This window comes from Dipodomys spectabilis, unplaced genomic scaffold (assembly GCF_019054845.1).
Source record: "Dipodomys spectabilis isolate Male_0828 unplaced genomic scaffold, ASM1905484v1 ptg000009l, whole genome shotgun sequence".
Classification (NCBI taxonomy): domain Eukaryota; kingdom Metazoa; phylum Chordata; class Mammalia; order Rodentia; family Heteromyidae; genus Dipodomys; species Dipodomys spectabilis.
In genome coordinates this window covers 9,491,587-9,511,992 of record NW_024870686.1, presented here as the reverse complement: position 1 = coordinate 9,511,992, position 20,406 = coordinate 9,491,587, and the positions used below count along the sequence as shown (strand labels likewise).

At 35.8% G+C, this 20,406-nt stretch overlaps 1 protein-coding gene across 1 annotated transcript in view; it reads left to right on the top strand.

The window, feature by feature from the left end:
- Positions 1-584: 584 nt before the first annotated feature.
- Positions 585-20,406, top strand: part of LOC122125126 (rho GTPase-activating protein 7-like) — a 179,943-nt gene continuing 160,121 nt past the window's right edge. The window contains exons 1-2 of the mRNA XM_042699687.1: positions 585-667; positions 11,811-12,936. Coding sequence (XP_042555621.1) covers positions 11,926-12,936 — 1,011 coding nt within the window. The 5' untranslated portion in view covers positions 585-667; positions 11,811-11,925. The remainder of the gene's footprint in view (positions 668-11,810; positions 12,937-20,406) is intronic.

The following is a 20,406-nucleotide window of genomic DNA, read 5'->3' as shown; positions in this document are numbered from 1 at the left end:
ATGTTAGGGGGAAAAAACACCTCGTTTTAAAATTTAGAATGATTACAGTATTAAATTTCTCAGTTCATCTTGCTGTTTTGGAAGGAGGCTTGGAAATAAATGCTAGCAGAGATACTTTTATAGACATTTAATATAGTAGAAGGTGGCAGGAGAGCAATATTCTTTTCTCTCTCTCTCTTTTTTTTTCATAAGCAAAGCTCTAGGACTTAATGAGTCTCTAGCTAATCACCTCAAGAGCTTTGACAAACTCACTTTGGTTCTGTGTAAAATCAGAGCTCCTTATTCCAGGCAGCTCTCTCTCCCCCCTCCCAGCCTCTTCTTGCAGTTTTTCTCACATGCAAACTTCTCAGAGGCAGGAAATACTTTCCAGGCAATCTAGGCCTGGTTGTGGAGGCCCCTTTTGCAAAACATCAGTCTGAATTTAGTAGACAGAAGTCACTAGGAACGCCTTCGACAGGATCCGGCTTGAGCCTAGGAGGCTTGTTCCAGCTGCGGAGAGTGTTTTTGTTAGGATCACACACTGTACAACTGCTTAGAATAGAGCCACGATCTCAACCACGAAATGTGAACTTACATTTTGGAGAAGCTAACTCACGGGATGGACTTCTTTCCTAGCCAAACTTTGGGACCGGGTTATGCCTTGGTGGTGCAGCTCTTCCTTGTCTAGGTAAGATTGTCTTTATGCTTTGAGGGATCTTTGAAGAGGCAGAGGGTGAGAAATGTCAGCATAGTTGAGCCCTGAAATCAGAAAGTGGGAAAGGCTTTAAGTAAGGAGAAAACTTGTGAGTCAAAATAGTTTTAGCCAAATGTCATTCCTAAAATAGGCTCCATATAGGTTTTTGCTGTTTTCTTCCATAACGTAGGATAACAAGCTGTTCCTCTTTTTAAATCTTTCACTTACTTATTAATAGATCTGTAAGAACTGTTTGCCTATCCCACAGCATAATATGAATTGCATGTATCTTCTCACTTATGAGGTGTCTGGGAACTCTTCCTTCCTCTTCTTTTGAAAGCAGGAAGAATGTAGAGTCCTAGTGACATTTTCTTAATAATTCTCCAAAGATTATTTTATGTCCCATATGAATGGATGAAGATTGGATTCTTCAATATTATTTCAAGGCAGTATGAACCACAATGTCAAGTTGCTGCTCATCTTCAAAGTATCACTTTAAACTGTAGACACATGAAATCTCAGAAATCAGTTCCAACCTGGAGTATTTAATTTCACTTTCAGATATTTCAATCCGAGAATTGGATTTGAGAATTGGATATAATTTAGATTAAATTTCCTAGATTTCCTGCATAGATTCTATTTGTATGTTTTGAATAATTGAAGTAAATTTCAATGAAAAGGGTACTTGTTGTTATTTTTAAGGCAGCCAAACCCAGGGCAATCTTACAAAAACTAGCCATACAACTATACTTTCTGTAATCATAAAATTATATTTCTACCAGCCTATGATCTCTGTAATATGTTTGGATGTATAATATATGAGCAAAGAAATTTAATAATGTTTTAATAGTATGGATTTATACTATCAACTATGCTGTTATACTTCTGAATATTTAGGATGAAAGTCATTATCTTTTAGAAATAATAGGATTGGTAGGTACATAAAGGGAGCAAATATTCATACATATTTCAAAAAGTAAACTTACATAATGAAGGCTTGAGGAGCTATTTTCACTGTTGGATCATCTGAAATCAAGCATAGGTTTTAAGCTGTTATATAGTACACGTTGATTATTTGGTGTGCTATCTAATTCATTCTTAATTTCTATATTAGAATAACTTGTACTGATGAAATTTAATTACTCAGTAATAACTTCATTAAGACTTTTAGGAATTAGGAAAGTCATATTTAAAGTGTTAAAAATGAGACTCTGGACACCAGGTGGAAAAAAACTCAGGAGCAGAGTGATTACCTATCATATATGAGGACTTAGAGCCATCTTAAGTACCAAAACAAATTTTGATATGTCTAAATTGAGATTCAATAAAATTCCTGTATGGAATGTCAGGGAAGGAAAAGATCTAAGTGATCACCTCTTCTGACATTGCCTGGAGGTGACCAAGAGGGAGGCAGAGGGATGACACTTGAAAATGACCTGTTCAAAGTCACTCCATGAACTAGGAGAAAGGATGTCATTGGTACCACAGCACCTTGTGGTATATCTCTTTGTAGCACAGCATCTTGAGCTCATCATAATTATTCCTAATAAAGCATGATCATGTCCAGTGGGTGGCAACCCAGAAGACATAGAATTGGAGTTCCTTGAAAAGATAAAAGAATCAAATTCACTAATCAATGCAATTTCCTCAAATGCAAATAGTTTTTATTTATTTATTTATTAGGTCTTCAGCAAACAATGTAAAGTAATAACTTGTCTTATGGCTATTTTGTCACATTTCATATTTAGGAATAAGCATAAGTTTATTATTATGTGACCTTTTCTCTGGTGTGTTATTTAAAATTGGGCCTTTAAAAGAACTTATCTGTTTTATATCTCTATATTGTGATGATTTTTAAAATAATTATCCCATTCAGTGAATTTCAGAAGATCTTTTATGACTCCCATTGTCGTTTCTTTAAGAATTTTATGTATATGCAAGATGCAAGGCACCGACATCAAGTACAGCGAAAACAGGAGTTGTACCATGGGGGAAGAACATAAGAAACCAAAAAAAATCACATAGTACATTTTAATACCTTAAAACAATAATAAGAAAGTGTCCTGCATCTTGTATATACATTTTTCTAATTTGGGGAGGGGAAGGGAAATAACAAAATGCTGAAATAAGGATACAGGTTGACCCATTGTAACAATGAGATGTACAAGACACTATGTTGAAACAAACTTTACAACTTGGGGTGGGGGGGAGAGAAGGTGGGGAAGGTAAGGATGGTCGGGGGGGGGGGGGAAAACAAAGGAGGAGGTAACAATCCTCCATAGGAAATGTACTCATTACCTTACTCATGTAAGTGCAATCCCTCTATACAGTATTTCTACAATAAAAAAAATTTAAGGACCCATTATCTATTATGGATCTATAATCTAAACTAAATATCACTGCCTGTTGCCAATTTTATCTGTATTTGTGTCAATAAGAAGTATGTAAAGGGACATATGAAAACTTTCTAGACCAAAAAAACCCAGATCATTTTTTTTCATTTACAGCTATGTTCATTCTTCCAGTAGATATCTCTACCCCAAATCTTTTAACAAAATCTTTCCGTTGTAGAATACAGAACATTTTGCAGTGAAGCATAAAATAGGAGCATTGGCTGAAACATTTGTATTCTATCCCATCATATCTGTTGCTGTATATATTGAAACACTGCACTTTCTAAGCAATGGCCTGACTCCGAATGTTTGTCTATTCCATGTTTGATAGAATAGAATTCTTTAGAATGTGTCATGATGCTTGGCTTTGTGTTGTGTTGTGCTGTATTTAGTTCTTTGCATTTTCATGAACATAATTGAATTTCCTGCTGTTGTTACCACTTCAAAGATATGCAACACTCCATGTAGTTAATCACTACAGTCCTTTGATGGAATGCAGCAGAAGCAGAGTGAAGCAATAAGTCTACGCATTCGCTACCTCTTTTCAAACTTATCAGTATTGTATAACTTGCTTCAAGTTTTTAAGATACTATTTAATCTTATTTACTGAGGATTAATTCCTATAATTTTAAAATAAACTTAAAATAGGTCTTCTATTTGGAAGATGACTGAATCGATATTAATTTGTAACAACTCATTAGAAGTCCCAGTATCAAGGATTTCAGGATCAGAACCTAGAAATGCCAATGACAGTACATGGGGCTGTCCCTTAAAATCTCAGTGCAAGCAACACAGGTCTACAGACAAGTGGGACTTTGGTGGATTTTATGTGATATAGAATTTACCTTTGATTCTGTTTCAGCATTAAACTTGTGGTTAAATAAAAGTTTTGTGACTATATAGGTCCAGATTTAAAGAAGGTAAACAGAAAATAGCGTTGTGGAGCTCTTGTAATCTAATTTTAAATGGCATTACTAATTTTGACCCTATGGATTATAAACAACATAAATGAATTCTATTTGGGATGCAAAAATATCTGTAAGGTAGCATACACAGTATTATGTATGAACTTGCGGTTTAAGTAGGATTGATGAATGGGGAAGAAAAAGACAGTTGTTTGAATGAGTGAATAGACTATGCTCATATTACATTGAAATATTGAAGGGTTTTAGTAATGTAATTCACATAAATCAAAGAGAAAAATCAGTGCTAATAATGGAAATGATATAGATATAAAGAGGAAGACCAAAGAAAAATTTAGGAAATTTAATTAGTGTTTCATTTTATTCCTGGCAATTCACAAAATACCTAGCATATTAAGACTTGTCAATATCTGATTGTCAATAAGTGTTTGTGAAATTAATGTTAGGAAAAGAGAAAAGAAAGGGGAAAGAAAGCAGGGTTGAAGAATGATATTATGTGGGAGTTGGACTTTTTATTTTTATTTTGCAGACATCCTGTAATAATAGAATAATAAGCATTGAAGAGGAAGAAAAATAGAGGGTTGGCTAAAGTCATCAGAAGCTGGGCTCAGAGGTTTATAACACTCTTAGAAGATGACATTGCAGTTTACTAGGAACCAGAAACGTGAGCTTCCAGAAATGGTTTGAAATTAAAAGTTGCCTGAAGCCAGTGGGAACAAAACACTAGTGTTTTTTTTTTTTAATCCATAGGCAGGGATACACTGAATAATATCATGGGCAGAGTTGGAATATTGGCTGTGATTTCAGTTGTACCACTGATGCTCCTTGGTTTGAATCATTGCTTTTTCTTTTATTTTGGTCTAATCACATGTATATTGAAATAAGATGGCAGGCAAAGGATAGTTCTAGCTCATACTCAGCCATTGATTCTTTAGCTACAATCAGTCAGAGTCAAAGATAAGTCAAAGGACTCCAAGGAGTCCCTTTTATGATATCATCATCATCACCATCCCCATTTCTGTACCTATGATGTCACTTAGTATGGAATGAATGTTTGCAATGTGCCTTGGATGAAGTGATCTACATATAATAACTCTTTAGTATTATGTTAACTTGGTATTGTTATTTTCACAACAATTCTTCTGTTATTTTCATTACAAATATGAGAAAGCTGAGGCACCCATGGAGTTTAGGCAAACAACTCAAATAAAAATAGTTCTTCAGCTGGTTACCAGTGGCTGATACCTGTAATCCTAACTACTCAGGAGGTTGAGATCTGAGGATCATGATTCACAGCCAGCTTAGGTAGAAATATAGAAACATACATGAGACATCTCCATCTAATAAGGGAAAGGATAGGGGGAGGACAAGGATTTCAAATAGATACCAATCTCACATACAAGAAATATATGATCATAATCCCTGCCCACCAAAATGCATTTGACAGTGAACTGCTTGCCTAATCCAGCCAGTATTTATACTTATAAAATTAGAACAATGACACTACCTGTCTCATAGGGTAATTGTGAGTTTTATTACTAATATAGGTATTATAACACACCAAATATAGGACCTGGTACATTTGCCATGCATAAATACAAACATTTTTACTATTGCTGTTATCATATCATCAGAAGTTTCTAGTGCCCTTAACCGTACTTGCATAAGTAGAAAATGCCTATAAATAAAAACAAGGTCAAGTATATAGATAATATTACAGATAGTAACCACGGAAGACAATAGTAGATATCAAAGGCATTGAACACTGGTAGGACACTGAACTAAGTTCACAGCTTCCAGTTCCTGATTTCAGTGAAAGAAGTTGTGCATATGGAATGACCAAAAGCTGAGCTCTCTTGTCATGTTGCTACCCAAGCACCTCTATTGATGTCACCATACCTCCTATTTACACTTAGCGATTGCTGTATCCACTGTGAGAGTGTTCTTAGAAATGATAGCAAAGCTAAAAATAAAGTGACCACTTAACCAAAGCCACATCGCACTATGATGATGATAAAGTAGTATAATCCATGGCCCTTGTGGAACAGAAATACCTTTTGCATAATGAAGCAAACCACATTCCTATATACTATATTGTTATCCAAAAGAAGGGAAACAGCTGATATCTGAATATGAAATTTAACTCAATCTTATTTCCTGTTGCATGAAAAATTCTCACAGAAAGAAATGTAGAAAAAGAACAATACGCTGCATTGGTTATCGTAGGTAATGATTATTTATTAATGGATATATTTGAACTCTTCTAAAATACAGTGTCCCAAGCAATAGAATAGAGTGTTATTACTGAAAAAATTGAGAAAACCAAAGAAAGTACAGGTGTATAGAAACTACAGCAACTGCGAGTTGTGTTGGTTCAGGAACCTGTTGGAAATCACATATCCCCAGAAATGATTGCAGAAAATATAGTATTATGAAATGCCCCTGATTTCCTCAAATTACACCTGGGGAGTTTAAGAGAACATGAAGAGGAGCTGCAAAACGGACTGACTTGAACTTTAAAATAGGTGGAAAGTCAGATATTGCCAGATCTGAACTCCTCCCTACAAGAAAATGAGGTACTACTCAGGAATCTGGAGATAAAAATAGGGCACAACTAGAATAATAGCTTGTAATTTTGCAAAACCCTTCTATTTTCTGATGAGGAAACTTCTGGGAGAGTGAAAGGGTTAATTCCCCAATTTACCTAATTCCCAGAGTAGTTCTATTCTAGAAGCAGGAACTCAGAGAAAGCTTTCCAATTCCAGTGGAAGCTGTAAAGTATGTAAGACACTGAGAGAATAGTTTTAATTCAGGGAATTCTTCACTTTTCTTTTGTAACCCAAAATGTATGGATGTCATTTGAATGTATTTTTCAGAAAAAGTGACAAACCATACTTTTTCTATTTGATTCACCATAGCTTATTTTGTAACTTGTTGAAGTTTTTTTTCCTGTGTGTTTCATATTCTATGGGCTCTCTTCAGACTGAAAACTTAATTCTGAGGTATTTTCTGGAAATTTTTTTTTCATCAAAAATTTTCTTCCTTCAATTTTTCTCTGAATTGTCCTTGAAAACTGCAGTTTCCCTCCGTGGAGACAATTTTTAAGTTATAAATAATTCTCTAGGATTTGATGTTGCTTGCACTATCTTTTTCAGTGATGTTTTCCATAATAGTAAGAATCTGAAATTAGGAAGAAAAGAATGGTTTTTCCATCCAGTAGAAAACCATATTTAAGGTTCCATTATATTTGGACATTTGGAGAATCAGAAAATTTACTACAGAGGACCTGAAATTATTATTCATAGGTTTCCTCTTTTGGAATATCTACTTAACCTATCCATATTCCTAACACTATTTACTCAAAAGGAAGGAAGAAGAAAGGGAGAGAAAGAGAGAGGGAAAGAAGGGAGAAAGGAAGGAAGGAAGGAAGGAAGGAAGGAAGGAAGGAAGGAAGGAAGGAAGGAAGGAAGGAAGGAAGGAAGGAAGGAAGGAAGGAAGGGTAAGTTGATAACTCCCCCACTTGGTAGCAAACTTTTCATGACATTAGTACCTATCAGTGGTGTTATGGTCATGATAAGACTTAGTATTTTTATTAATATGAGTTTCTCCCATAAAATTGCTACAATCCAAGAATAATGATAGGCTATATTATTTACTTTTTTTGTTGTTGGTTTTGGGGCTTGAACTCTGGGCCTGGGCGCTGTCCCTCAGCTCTTCAGCTCAAGGCTAGTGCTCTATCACTTGAGCCACAGCGCCACTTCCAGTTTTCTAGTAGTTTATTGGAGACAAGAGCCTCACGGACTTTCCTGCCCGGGCTGGCTTTGAACTGTGATCCTCAGATCTCAGCCTCCTGAGTAGCTAAGATTACAGGCATCAGCCACTGGCACCCATCATTATATTATTTACTTTTATAATTCTGATGTTTAGAAGAATATCTTCAACACATTGTATATTTTTTGATTGTTTTATTGTGATTATGATTTGACTACTGTTCTATAGTAATACACACTTGATTTCAGCCACAGATTTCATTTTTGCCTTTTTTCTCCCAAACTGCAGCATAACAATAGCTCTTTTTTAAAAATTGGCAGGACACATTATAGTGTATATATTTATTTCAAGAGCAAGTACAGCAGGAGCAGGTGGTTCACACCTATAATCCTAACTACTCAAGAGGCTGAGATCTGAGGAAGGCAGTTCAAAGTCAGCCAGGCAGGAAAGTCCAGGAGACTCATATCTGCAATTAACCAACAGGAAGTGGCATTGTGGCTCTTGTGGTGGAGCACTCCCCTTGAGCTGAAGAGCTGAGGGACAGCGCCCAGACCTAGAGTTCAAGCCCATGGCCAACTAAATAAAAACAAAAATAAAAAACAGAAGCAAGTACAAAGTAGAACATAATCATTTGATATTTCATAGAGGTCAAATCGGGGGGAGCAGTGGTCTCGAACTCTGTTCCTCAGCATTTTTGCTCAAGAATAGTAATCTATCACTTGAACACAAGTGTTTTTGTTTTGTGTTCGTGTGTGATTAATTGGAGATAAGAGTCTCACCCAGATAGGTTTCAGAGATCCTCTGACTCAGCCTCTTGAGTAGATAGGATTATAGGCGTGTGCCAACTGGGCCCAGCAGAGGTCAATGAACTCTAATTACTGTGTTTACATGTAATGATATTCTGTTTTTTAAATTACATTAAAAAATTTTAGGGTGTGGTATTACAAAATTAACTTGAAGACTAAATCTGAAGTCACTTTGGGTCTATACATCCTATGTCCTTAAATCACAGAAAGCAAGTTTGAATATTTCCTACATACTCTTTAGAAACATTGCATGACTCCAAATGCATACTGTCTTTAGTGGTGTTGATACAGTGAAGTTTGGACACACACATTTTAGAAGTGAAATTTCTCCATGGAAATTCACTTCATAAAATCAACACCCTGGAATGACCTACACTTTTCCAAATCCTCTATCCAGATCCTAGCAGCTGAGCTCATTTTGAATGAAACTGCATGAAAAGGATTAGGAAATAAATGTAATTTTAAAAAATGACCAGTCATATGAGGTATAATTTTAAAAGAAGAATTCTTTGTAAGGATTTGTCTTTCAGGGTGGATTTTAGTCAATTCAGGTTATTTAGAAAATAAGGAAAGTGTGCTTTCATTCTATTGTCAATAATCTAATGATTTTTTTGTGAATCATTAAATCTTTATTCTTCCAAATTAAAATTTAAACAGGAAGTATGGCAGGAAAGTTTGTGGAGATAAAATAGTTTTGTTTTGATGTTATTGTCAGTCTTTCACACCACAGGATATGGAATGGGTATTCAAAATGTAATAATAATTAGGAAACGTTTTGTCTTAAAGAATTTTGTCTTAAAAATTATTTGGAAAGTTCCAATGAACCAAAATTAGAAATAATGGCCACATGTCAATGGCTCAAGCCTATACTATTAGCTACAGAGGAGGCTGAGATCTAAGGATGGAAGACAGCCTGGGCAGAAAAGTCCACGAGATTCTTATCTCCAATTAAGAACCCAAAACCAGAAGTGTCAGGTGGTAAAGTGCTAGTTTTGAGAAAAACAAAAATCAAAAAAAGCTCAAGGATAGCAACCCAGCCCTATATTGCAGTGTGCGCGTGCGCGAACACACACACACACACACACACACACACACACACACACACACACACACACACACACACACACACACACAAAAGAAAGAAGGGGAGAGTGGGAGGGAGAGAGGCAGGCTTGAGAGGGGGGAGGGAGAGAAGGAGGGAGGGAGGGAGGGAAGGTGGGAGGGAGGAAGGGGGGAGGGAAGGAAGGAGGGAGGGAGAGCAACATTAAACAGTGTCTAGTTGCAATCTCTTTTCAGTTAGTTTGTCTTAGAACTTTTTGAATTATCTTTCTTTGTCATGATAAAAATACTGACCTACTTGTTGAGTGAAATAAGTTAATATTATTTTAAGGCCTCAAGGACACAATGGTATATTCTTTTCCTCAAGAAGTTAATAAAATTGTATTTCTTTTTAGTAAAAGAAATGAAAGCAGAATTCTGCCTTAACTTAAATGTAAATGTGGCTTAGGAACTACAGAGTAATACTATTTGGCATTTCTTAAGTTAGCTTGCTTTTTCTACACTGGATAAAAATAAAGGAAAGAAAGCATCTAAAACAGAACCACCCTATTATAACCCAGATTTGCCCATGAAAGAAGAAATTTTCTGGCCTGCCTCTGTGTGTTTTTTCCACTTTCCTAAACCTCCCACACTATAATGACTTATGCATGGAATTCAGAGACTTTATATTTTCTTTTGAGTGCACGCTGAATTCCAACATGGAAAATGTGAACACTGGCCATTTTCAAAGATGGCCACAGACCTCTCAAGGAACCAAATATTATCCAGAAAGATATTTGGTCAGGCAGGGGTACCAACATTCTGGTACATTCCTTAACGTCTCTAATCTTTATAGAGTGAGAATATTTACCTTTCAGGCATGTGTTTAGTCAGAATAGCCTGATATTTTTGGTGAGGACTTAGATTTCTTTTCAATAGACTGAAATGACCTCAGTCTGGTAGAGCAGTTCATCTTGCCTATGGCTGAAATCAACCAGCCAGTCCACATTGTGTTCTGGCATCCCTGGGAAGACTGAAGCCTGAAGGCTCTTTGAGAGGTTCCCTTACATTCTGGTAATTTGCTTCCATTGTGTAACAACATTTGGTTTAGACAATTTTTTATCAGGTTTAATATAACTAATGTCCCGAAACTAAAGATTTGAGTAATTCAAGGCAAAGGGAAATTTACCTGGGAAGCATTTACATTCTGAGATTTTTCTCATCTACTTAAATGTTTATGGGCAAATTGAACCCAAGTACACAAACCGAAATTTTTTTAAAAAATAATTAAAAATGAAACGAGTGTTTAAAGATCAGTCCTAGATCTTAACATGCTCATGCCTTTTTGTGGGGGGTGTACTTGAATTCTTGAATGAGGGATTTAGAATTTATACACACATGTATGTGTGCAAATGGATGAAAGTAGACCCTCATAATTCCATGGAGATTATGAACTTTGTAAGCCTAGGCTTCAGAAAAAAGACTGACTGTGGATACAGACTCACACCTTAGATATATTACTTTAGAGAAATCTTCTAGTTATTTTTCAGTCTTTAGCAATACTAGCATGCTAACTAGTAGAAATAACAGGATGCATGAGCAGGTGAATCCATCCTAATGTATTGCAAATGGAATGTAGGCATTCTTATCCATGAATGGCATGTAAATAGTAACTGAACTGGATTATTCCTAGTTTCTTAGTCACTTCCAGATTAAATACATCCTTCTCATTCTGGATTGATATTACTTCTTTCACACACTAATACACTTACTGTGTCTGCAATCCAGGTTTTCTACATACAGTTTTCTCATGCTGCTATTTGAACCAACATTCAGGAGATTTTTGTTAATGATTTGTATTCACAAAAGTAAATCTGGAAAGGGCACAAGCCAGAGCAACAAGTTTCTTCTAGTGATTTGTATTCAGAATTGCAATCCAAATACTTTCTTACTGAAGCTGTTTGGTGTTTATATTATCTACACCTTTAGTCTTTAATGGTCTAATACAAAGTTGTTCTCTATTAGACTGCTAATTTCCTATATTAGACTGCTTCTTAAAATAACAACATTATTAAAGCTATTAAGTAGAAGTTTTCTAAAGTCTTTTCTCTCTGCCTTCATAGTACAGTTTAGATGATCTGTTTTCCAAGATGTAGTTTGATCTTAGAAATATATCCATAATTATATTTTTTAAATCTTTTAATAGGTGGTGAAATGACAAAACTCATTGTTTGTGAATTTGAAATAATCTTTCCTCAAGTCCCATCTCCTTTCACCTCATATGGAATATATCTCTCTGTCTGTTGTTAAACTACAATGACATGTCTGTAGCTATCAGAAAGAGAAGCTGGGAAGAGCATGTGACCCAAGAGTCAGGACAGCCTTTGAATTCTGATGATTATAACACAGCATGTCATCATGGACTTGTAGCCGAAAGCTTGCAGGAAAGTATGGAAAAAGATGCAACTCTAAATGTGGACTGCAAAGAGAAGCGTGCTTCACTACCGGATTGCTGTCATGGACCAGAGTTGAGAGATTTTTCTGGGAGGCCAATAGGTCATGTTTCAAAGGAGGTGGATGAAAATGACAATCCTGAAGTTGAAGATGAGTTTCTTTCTCTGGAGGCCAGCACAGAAACACTGGTACATATTTCGGATGAGGATACAGATTCTGATCCGTACCTTACAGGTGATAAAGACATATTAACAACTAAAGAGCATAAAATAATAAGCCAAGACAGTGTCGATGGAGCAGGCTCCTTAAGAAAGACACTGCCTATTATGGAAAGTAAGCAAGGCTCCTATAACTCTTGGGGAACAGCTAGGGAATCTGACTTAGCACTGGTGGATGAAAGTGGAGAAAAAAGAAATGTTGATACTGTAAGTAAAAGCCTGGAGCTTTGTAATAATATAAGCATAAATAAAACAAAAGATGCACCCAAAGGTTCTTCGCCTGTGAAAGCAAACATACCAGAGAAACAAATGCTTAATTCTGCTGTGGTTGCACAGCAACGAAGGAAACCTGATTTCCCTAAGGACGAACATGAAAGAAACAGCTGCCACAAAGTACAAAATGAGTCCTTAGCCAGCCCTTGTGCAGAGGGTGGCCTGTCGTTATTAAAAGCAGATTGTGGAACCTACCTTCGGCAGCCTCCTTCCCGCCCTGGAGAACTGTCCACTGAAAATGGCCTAGAGAACAGTGGTTTCTCTGAACATCAAAACAAAAGTCCCCCAGAGGTCAGCAAGGAAGATAGCATGCTATGTTTACACTTGAGGAACTCTCTGACCACCCAGGAGCCCACAGAGAGCCAAGTCAGACTACGCAAGAAAAAGGTAAGACACCATGTGCCTGCTTCAGCTGGCTCCACCATTCACAATGCTACGATCCTTACTTTTCGTCACTCAGAGTATTGTTTGATGAAAAAGGTAAGTAGGTACTTCTTTTGTCCTACAATGACACTGCAAAGTTTGAAGGCTATTTGGTGAAAACATCAAAATATAAGCATTCTCTCTCACTAGCTACACACTTTCAGGATCATTTGGGGACTTTGTTCCAATGGGATGAGAGTTGGCATTGCTTTCTTTACTTGGAGTTTAACAGCCACCAGAAAGCTCATTGTTATATGCTTCAAGGCCTTCTGAAGAGAGATCTCTAATTTTTAGAGAAAAAAAATCATGATATTTTAAATTGACTATCCTTTATTTGACCTGTTTTGTTTTCCCTTTAAAATATACATTGTATCATAATAAAAGTGATATAAACCAGGCCTTCATGGCTCAGGCCTATAATCCTAGCTACTTAGGCGGTTGAGATCTGAGGATCACAGTTCAAAACCAGCCCAGGCAGAACAGTCCATGAAACTCTTATCTCCAATGAACCACTAGAAAACTGAAAGTGGAGTTGTGGTTCAAAGCACTAATCTTGAGCAAAAGAGCTCAGGGACAACAGCCAACGCCTTTGAGTTCAAGCCCCATGATCACCACCACCAACAACAACAATAACAAAAAGGTATTAGTCACATGTTAAAAGCAACCACCATAAATATTCAAAAGCAACAGTATTTCCTCTCCTTAATTTATGATAGCATTTTAAATGCTATCCTGATATATTACCAATCTGTTTCTTTCCACAGTACTTCTTTAATATTTGACAAAATAACTGAAATTAATTTTTTATGCCATTCTCCCTTACTAATTATGGAATTGCAATGTTCCTGAAAAAAAAAAACTTTCCAAATGTGAGGAGCAAACATTGGGATGACACTACTTGGATTGTGATTAACCTATTGAGATCTCAACCGGAATGTTAGGATTTCTCCAAAATTTTTCAAATGATACAGTGATAGACAATACTGATAGAAATCCAAGCAAACTTTCTTCTGCTAAACAAACCAATGGCAATTGAGTTTGAGGAAATCCTACAAGAAACCAGACAATTTGTACAATAATTAAAACATACTTTCTTGCCTCTCTGGATATAATCTTAGCCCACAATTGTAATTCTACTAAACAAAACACAATTGTTTTAGTTCTGTTTAACAGGGTTATCTATCTACAATGAAAGAAAAAAGAAAGAAAATTCTCTTTGTGGTGAAAAAAATATTAGTTTCCTTAAACTATAGCTTTGCTAACTGATCAGTAATGCATCATGAGTTACTTTAAGAGAACTCAAAATCTATTACAAAGATTGGTGTACTCCAGCTATATAGTAATGACATGTTCTGTGCTTCTAGAAAATGCTCTTCCTGATCTAAGTTGTGTTAAAATGTTGATGCTGTGTGGCAATTGAATGTATAGGTCATCTTTTCAAAACTTTTATGTATCCTATCAAATATATTGGAGAAGGTACAGTAGTGACATGAGAAAGTATCAACTGATCTATGACAGAGCCCCCTTAAAATAAGGCAAATACTGTCCAACTGCTAACAAAAACATTAAACATTCCTGAAACATATGCTCACCACTTGGACATTTATATCAATACTAAGAATGCTGGGAAGAATTTACTCTCAGACTATGTTACTATAGCATGTTCCATCCTTAGAGCTGTAATTATATCTCATTTACAAGTTCTAACTTAAATATTCTATTTCAAGCAGTTGATCATTCTAAAGTGTTGTGGCATTGTCTAGTAGAATATTTACTTTGACTCTAAAACCCATTTGGGATGTATAGAATGAACAGATTAAGTCAAAAGGTTTATATTTATAATATACTCTACAAAGTACAGTTATTGGAGTATTTTTACCTGATTCATTGTCAAATAAGTGCTTAAAGAAACAAACCTTTAAATAGGTGGCTAGGCCTTTTAATACTTTGTCCAGTGATAATAAAAACATTTGTTTAAAAAAATTACAGAGCTAATGGCTCACATCTGTAATTCGAACTACTCAAAAGGCTGAAATCTCAAGAATCACGGTTTGAAATCTGTCATGCAGAAAAATCCTTGAAACTCCTATCTCCAAAATAATCAGAAAAAAGCTACACTTTGAGCATGGCTCAAAAAATAGAACACTAGCCAAGCAAACAAACTGAACAAGAGCACAAAGCTCTGAGATCAAGTTCTAGTACTGGGAATAAAAAGACACACATAAACACAGATCGTCAAATTGCATGTAACTAAAAAAGAAATAGCCCCAATTTAAATTCATTATGTGTTTAGTTATTTATTTATTGTATGGAAGGCTATGCAGTATATTGAAAGATAATTATGTTATAGTATATCTGAGAAAACCAACATGCACAACATATTCAAGCTTTATATGAAATATATATGTATGTACTTAAAAATGATAAAAACCTAAACAGGAGAATATAACAACTCATCTTTCTTTCTTTCTTTCTTTCTTTCTTTCTTTCTTTCTTTCTTTCTTTCTTTCTTTCTTTCTTTCTTTCTTTTTTGATCGGTCATGGGGCTGCCCTTGGGTGCTATCCCTGCGCTCATCAGCTCAAGGCGAGCACTCTACTGCTTGAGCCACAGCACCACTTCCGGTTTTCTGGTGGTTAATTGGAGATAAAAGTCTCACAGACTTTTCTGCCCAGGCTGGCTTTGAACCGTGACCCTCAGATCTCAGCCTCTTCAGTAGCTAGGATTACAGGCGTGAGCCACCCGCACCCAGCAAGAACTCATCTTTCTATATGATGGAGTAATAATATGCAAAATTCTGCCTGAATAAGTATAGCACTTTGAATAAGTATAATTAAAACTGTAGAATGAAGAAAACATTACATTTTATCCTATTTTTTTATTAAAGAGAATAAAAAATCACATAATAAAGTATAAAATAATACTAGAAATATAACTACTTGAAATATTTTCTGCATGCAGAAAACAATCTTTTATTATTTGATGAAATTAATGCAAATATTTATAAGGCTTCTAAAAGGTCCATAAGAGTTGCAATCAGCTACTTGATTTCTAATGTCAGAAAAACTGATTTAGAAGAGGGACACAGGAGCCACGTTTTCATGCCTACCGCGCATGAGGTAACAGATGCTGAAAATGTTTGCTTAATTGTGTCTTTAAACCATGTGTTGGCCATGGTGACAGCTCTGAGCTGAAAGCTTGGAAAGGTAAAATAAAATATAAGCTACCATGGTTTTAGTTAAAGATTAGTCAGGTCTTCCACTGATGGTTATGTTGCTGAACCAAATTCTTCATTGCATTTCTGAGTATGAGATTCTTTTGTCAGGATATAATCAAGGATCCAAAATTTAAAGAAAAAAAATAATGAAACTAAGATAAAGCTTCTCAGAATCATCTCCAGGTCTGCCAGAAATAGTGCCTGTAATCCAAGCAGTTGAAAAGTAGAAGCAGGAAAAGGGTGAGTTCTAGGGCCAGCATGGGGTTACATAGCAAGAAGATCTTGCCTCAGAAGACAGTGGGAAAAAATTGATACTCAGAATGCATTGAAAAAGATATTGAATGATTGAATGCAATCTAGAGAGGTATCATTGAATTTTAGATACATCTTACCTTTCCTTAAAACTCCATACATTTAAACAAACATTCATTGCTAGAAATGACTTATTATTATCTTGGTATCTAAAATATTTTTAACAATCCAGCACAGCTTTCCATGCATTTTTTTAGAAGTCTCAGTTGGAGAGGACTATGTCTTTAGTATAGCTTAGCCTTGACATTTTGAACTAATAATTCCTTTAAATGTGATTAAACAGGTCATGAAATTGAAGTCACTAAAATCAAAGTAAACCAAATGAATCACAAGAAGTCATTAGTGAATGAACTATCAGGTCATGAACTGTCAGCTCATGTCACTCTAAACCATATGGGAATGATGAGCATGCTCTTAGGGCTTTGGCTGTGTCCCGGGGTTAAGACAGCTGGTTAAAAGCAATTCTCCCAGAAAGATTCCAAAAGAGTCTGGAGGAGGGAGACAGTCTAAGAAGTGGTCTCTTTAAACCAAAAGAGATGTCAAGATGGAAAATATGTAGGGACAGACTTGAGGTTAGGCTTTTTGAAAGAGCTAGTGTATTTGTCATTGATGGTGGTTTGCTAATTAAAGAGAGACTAAAATTCAATCTTCTGGAAAGAATATTTCTTTAAATATTCTCCAAATTTTTAAATAACCACAATAATTATGAATATAGACATACATTTTTGCAGACATGAAACCAGAAATAAATCATATTACAAAGCCAAATAAACTCACAAAGATATTTCAAAAATAACGTGAACTTTGAGAAGACACCTAATTCCATATCCTTTTTCTCCCTTTTCCTCCTCCAACATCCCTCCTCCCTCCTCCCATCTCCCACTTGCCTTTTCTTTCCTCTTCCTTCTTCTGGAACTGGTGTTTGAACTCATAAACTACTCTTGCCACGTAAGCATTCTACCACTTGAGCCACACCTCCAGCCATTTTTATTTTAGTTATTTTTCAAATTCATCTCACATTTTTGGCCAGGCTAGCCTGAACCATAATAGCCTGAACTGGAATCCTCACAATCTCATACTCCCAGGTAGCTGGAATTATAAACATGAGCTACCACCCTGATCCCTAGAAAATTATTGTGTATATTGAAGTAATATTGACCAAATTTCTTACAGAAAAATATCCAGAAACAAAACATTACACTATATATACTGTGCTTGAAATATCTAGAAGATGTAATATATGAATTAACTAAGAACAACAACAATCAAATGTTTTCTTCTTATCCTAGAGTTGGTAAAAGCATGTCCACCCACAAATGACACTCTCTTGTTTCCTGAATGTCTACCTACATATGAACCTTGTACCAAGAGAAAGGTAACACTTTACATTAGGTAAAGTAGTAAATTATGCAAAAATTGGAATAGACCAAAGCAGGAGAGGGCTTCAATACAAAAGAAATAAAGGCTGAGCAAGAAATAAGACTCCAAATGATAACTAGGCTGAGGCCCAAGCTGATACACAAGAAAATGTTGAATGAAACCAAGAACCAGGGAAAGAATTAAGAGTTGGGAATAAGACAAAAGGGAAAGAAAACAAAAACAAAAACAAAAACCAGCAACAGTGGCTACTAAAGAATGTCTCATTTCCTTTTCTTGGAGTTCATATCATAAAATATTTTTTTTTGCTTTTGAAATTCTTTTTTAATAAGTTTTTTTTATTGTGAAAATACTGTACAGAGGGGTTACAGTTACATGAGCAAGGTAAATGAACACATTTCTTATCCAGCATTGTTGACTCCTCCTTTGTTTTTCCCCTACCATCCCTGCCCAGCCACCTCCACTACACTCCCCCCTCCCGCCTAGATTGTCAAGTTCGTTTTTCTTCTGCATCTCATTGTTGCAATGGGTCCACCTGTATCCCTATTTAAACATTTGTTTTTCCCCTTCCCCTCCCCAAGTTATACCAACATCAAATACAGTGAAAACAGGGGTTATATCATGGAGGAGGGACATACGAAGCAACAAAAAAAAATCACATGGTACCTCATAAATACGTTAGAAACAATAGCAAGAAAGAAAAAATCACTTGTGTCCCTATCTTGGGGTTCAGTTTGTTTGCATTTGGGAGGGTCAGGGTGGAACAAGGTGGAACAAGGATGAACAAATACAACAGTGATACTCACTAGACACCACGTGGGAAATGAATAGGAGGAGAGTGACGGAAGGGAGACATGGTTCCAAAAGAATTGTACTGATTGTACCTGATTTTATGTAACTGTAACCCCTCTGTGTATCAACTATACAAATACAATTTAAAAAAATGTTTTCTAAGGCATAAAAAAAAGAGTTGGGAATAAGTCATGTATTATTTGACAAAGAAGGAAAAAATGGAATGCACATAACCCTGCAGAGAAATTCAAAATAACAGTGTGATTTTATACTAAGGCCACACTGGCTTTAAAGACACAAATCTGTGGAGCAGACTGCATTTCCTAACTCTATTTTTATTTTAAGTTTTGCTGCCCTTAATTCAAGAATTAAAGTTAGCAACAGAGAGGTATTAGTAGGTGAGCAATTGGGTATAGATGGATGGCACATTCCTGTTCCGATTCTTCACCGGGGGTTGTGTCCCAGGTGAAGCTAATACCTTTGTCTAAGTCGTTTATATTGTGTTTGTGATACCATGTGAAACTATCAAGTGGCTGTAGCCCATTGAAACTGGCTTCTACTGTAGAAACAACCAGAATGTCAAAAATCGTATTTGCCAATAATTGGCAATCGAATAGTCTACCTCATCACAAACAAAAATTCTCCTACAACTAAGTAGGAATGCAAAAACATTTAACTATGTGATGCCATGTCTGGTGAAATGAATCCAAATAAATGCTGAACATTTTCTTTTGAGGAAGGTGGTACTGGATTTGAACTCAGGGACTTGTGCTTGCTAAGCAATTGCTCTACCACATGAACCATGTCACCAATCCAGTGAGTGCCTGGGAGTGACAGAAAATATTTCTCTTTTTCTATTTTTAAGTTTTTACTTTTAATTATTGATTTTTAGCAAAGCTGGTGAGAAGACTTTTCAATATCCCACACCAGCTTGAGCCAGGTAAGAAAGGTCCTTATATTAAGAAACTATACTTGCTTCAATCCCTCTCTATATTTCAAACAAGGCTCCTGATTAATGGACATTTAGGCTGGCATTAAGAAGAAGGGCGAGTTCTCAAAAAGAGGAAAAAAGTAGGACAAAGGAGGAAAAGAAGAAGAAAGAGAAGGAAAAGAGAAAGACACACAGAAGGGTAGACTAAAATATAATATTGAAAGAAACATTCGTTAATCGCAAAGGAAAGAAATAAAAGTCTTTGACACAAGGTAGCTTCCTAGCAGGCTGGAATCAGATTCTGTTTCCACCTGGTGATATGGTGATCCTGAGCAAAAGTCTTATAAGAAGACAAGAAACGTGAACCTGACTCCAACAAGCATAGAGCAGGTACAAATAAATAATTGTCATTTTATATCAGGTTCTCTCATGATGAGAGCCAATCCTTACAGCTTGATCTGTACCAGAGTAAAAGCAAGCTAGAATAAACTCATACTCAAGCTACTCAAATAAGGAAGGACCTCCTCTGATTTCCTCAGCCAAGTTAATTATACTATTCTTTCTATACCAATTGATGAGGACAGCTATTCATCCAACCTAGCTTAGAACCTGAAAAGAAATTCTTGAGTATCTTTATATGTGAAGGATTTGTTTAAGAAAATAGGATGTGCAGAGCCAAAGTTATCAAGATACTGAAGAAATTAAGTCATGCAACCAAAATCATCCACCAAATATCCCATATTTTATTCAGTTTGTTCATTATCCTATTCTTTGTGTGAATTCAATGCTAAAACAGAGCATAAAAAA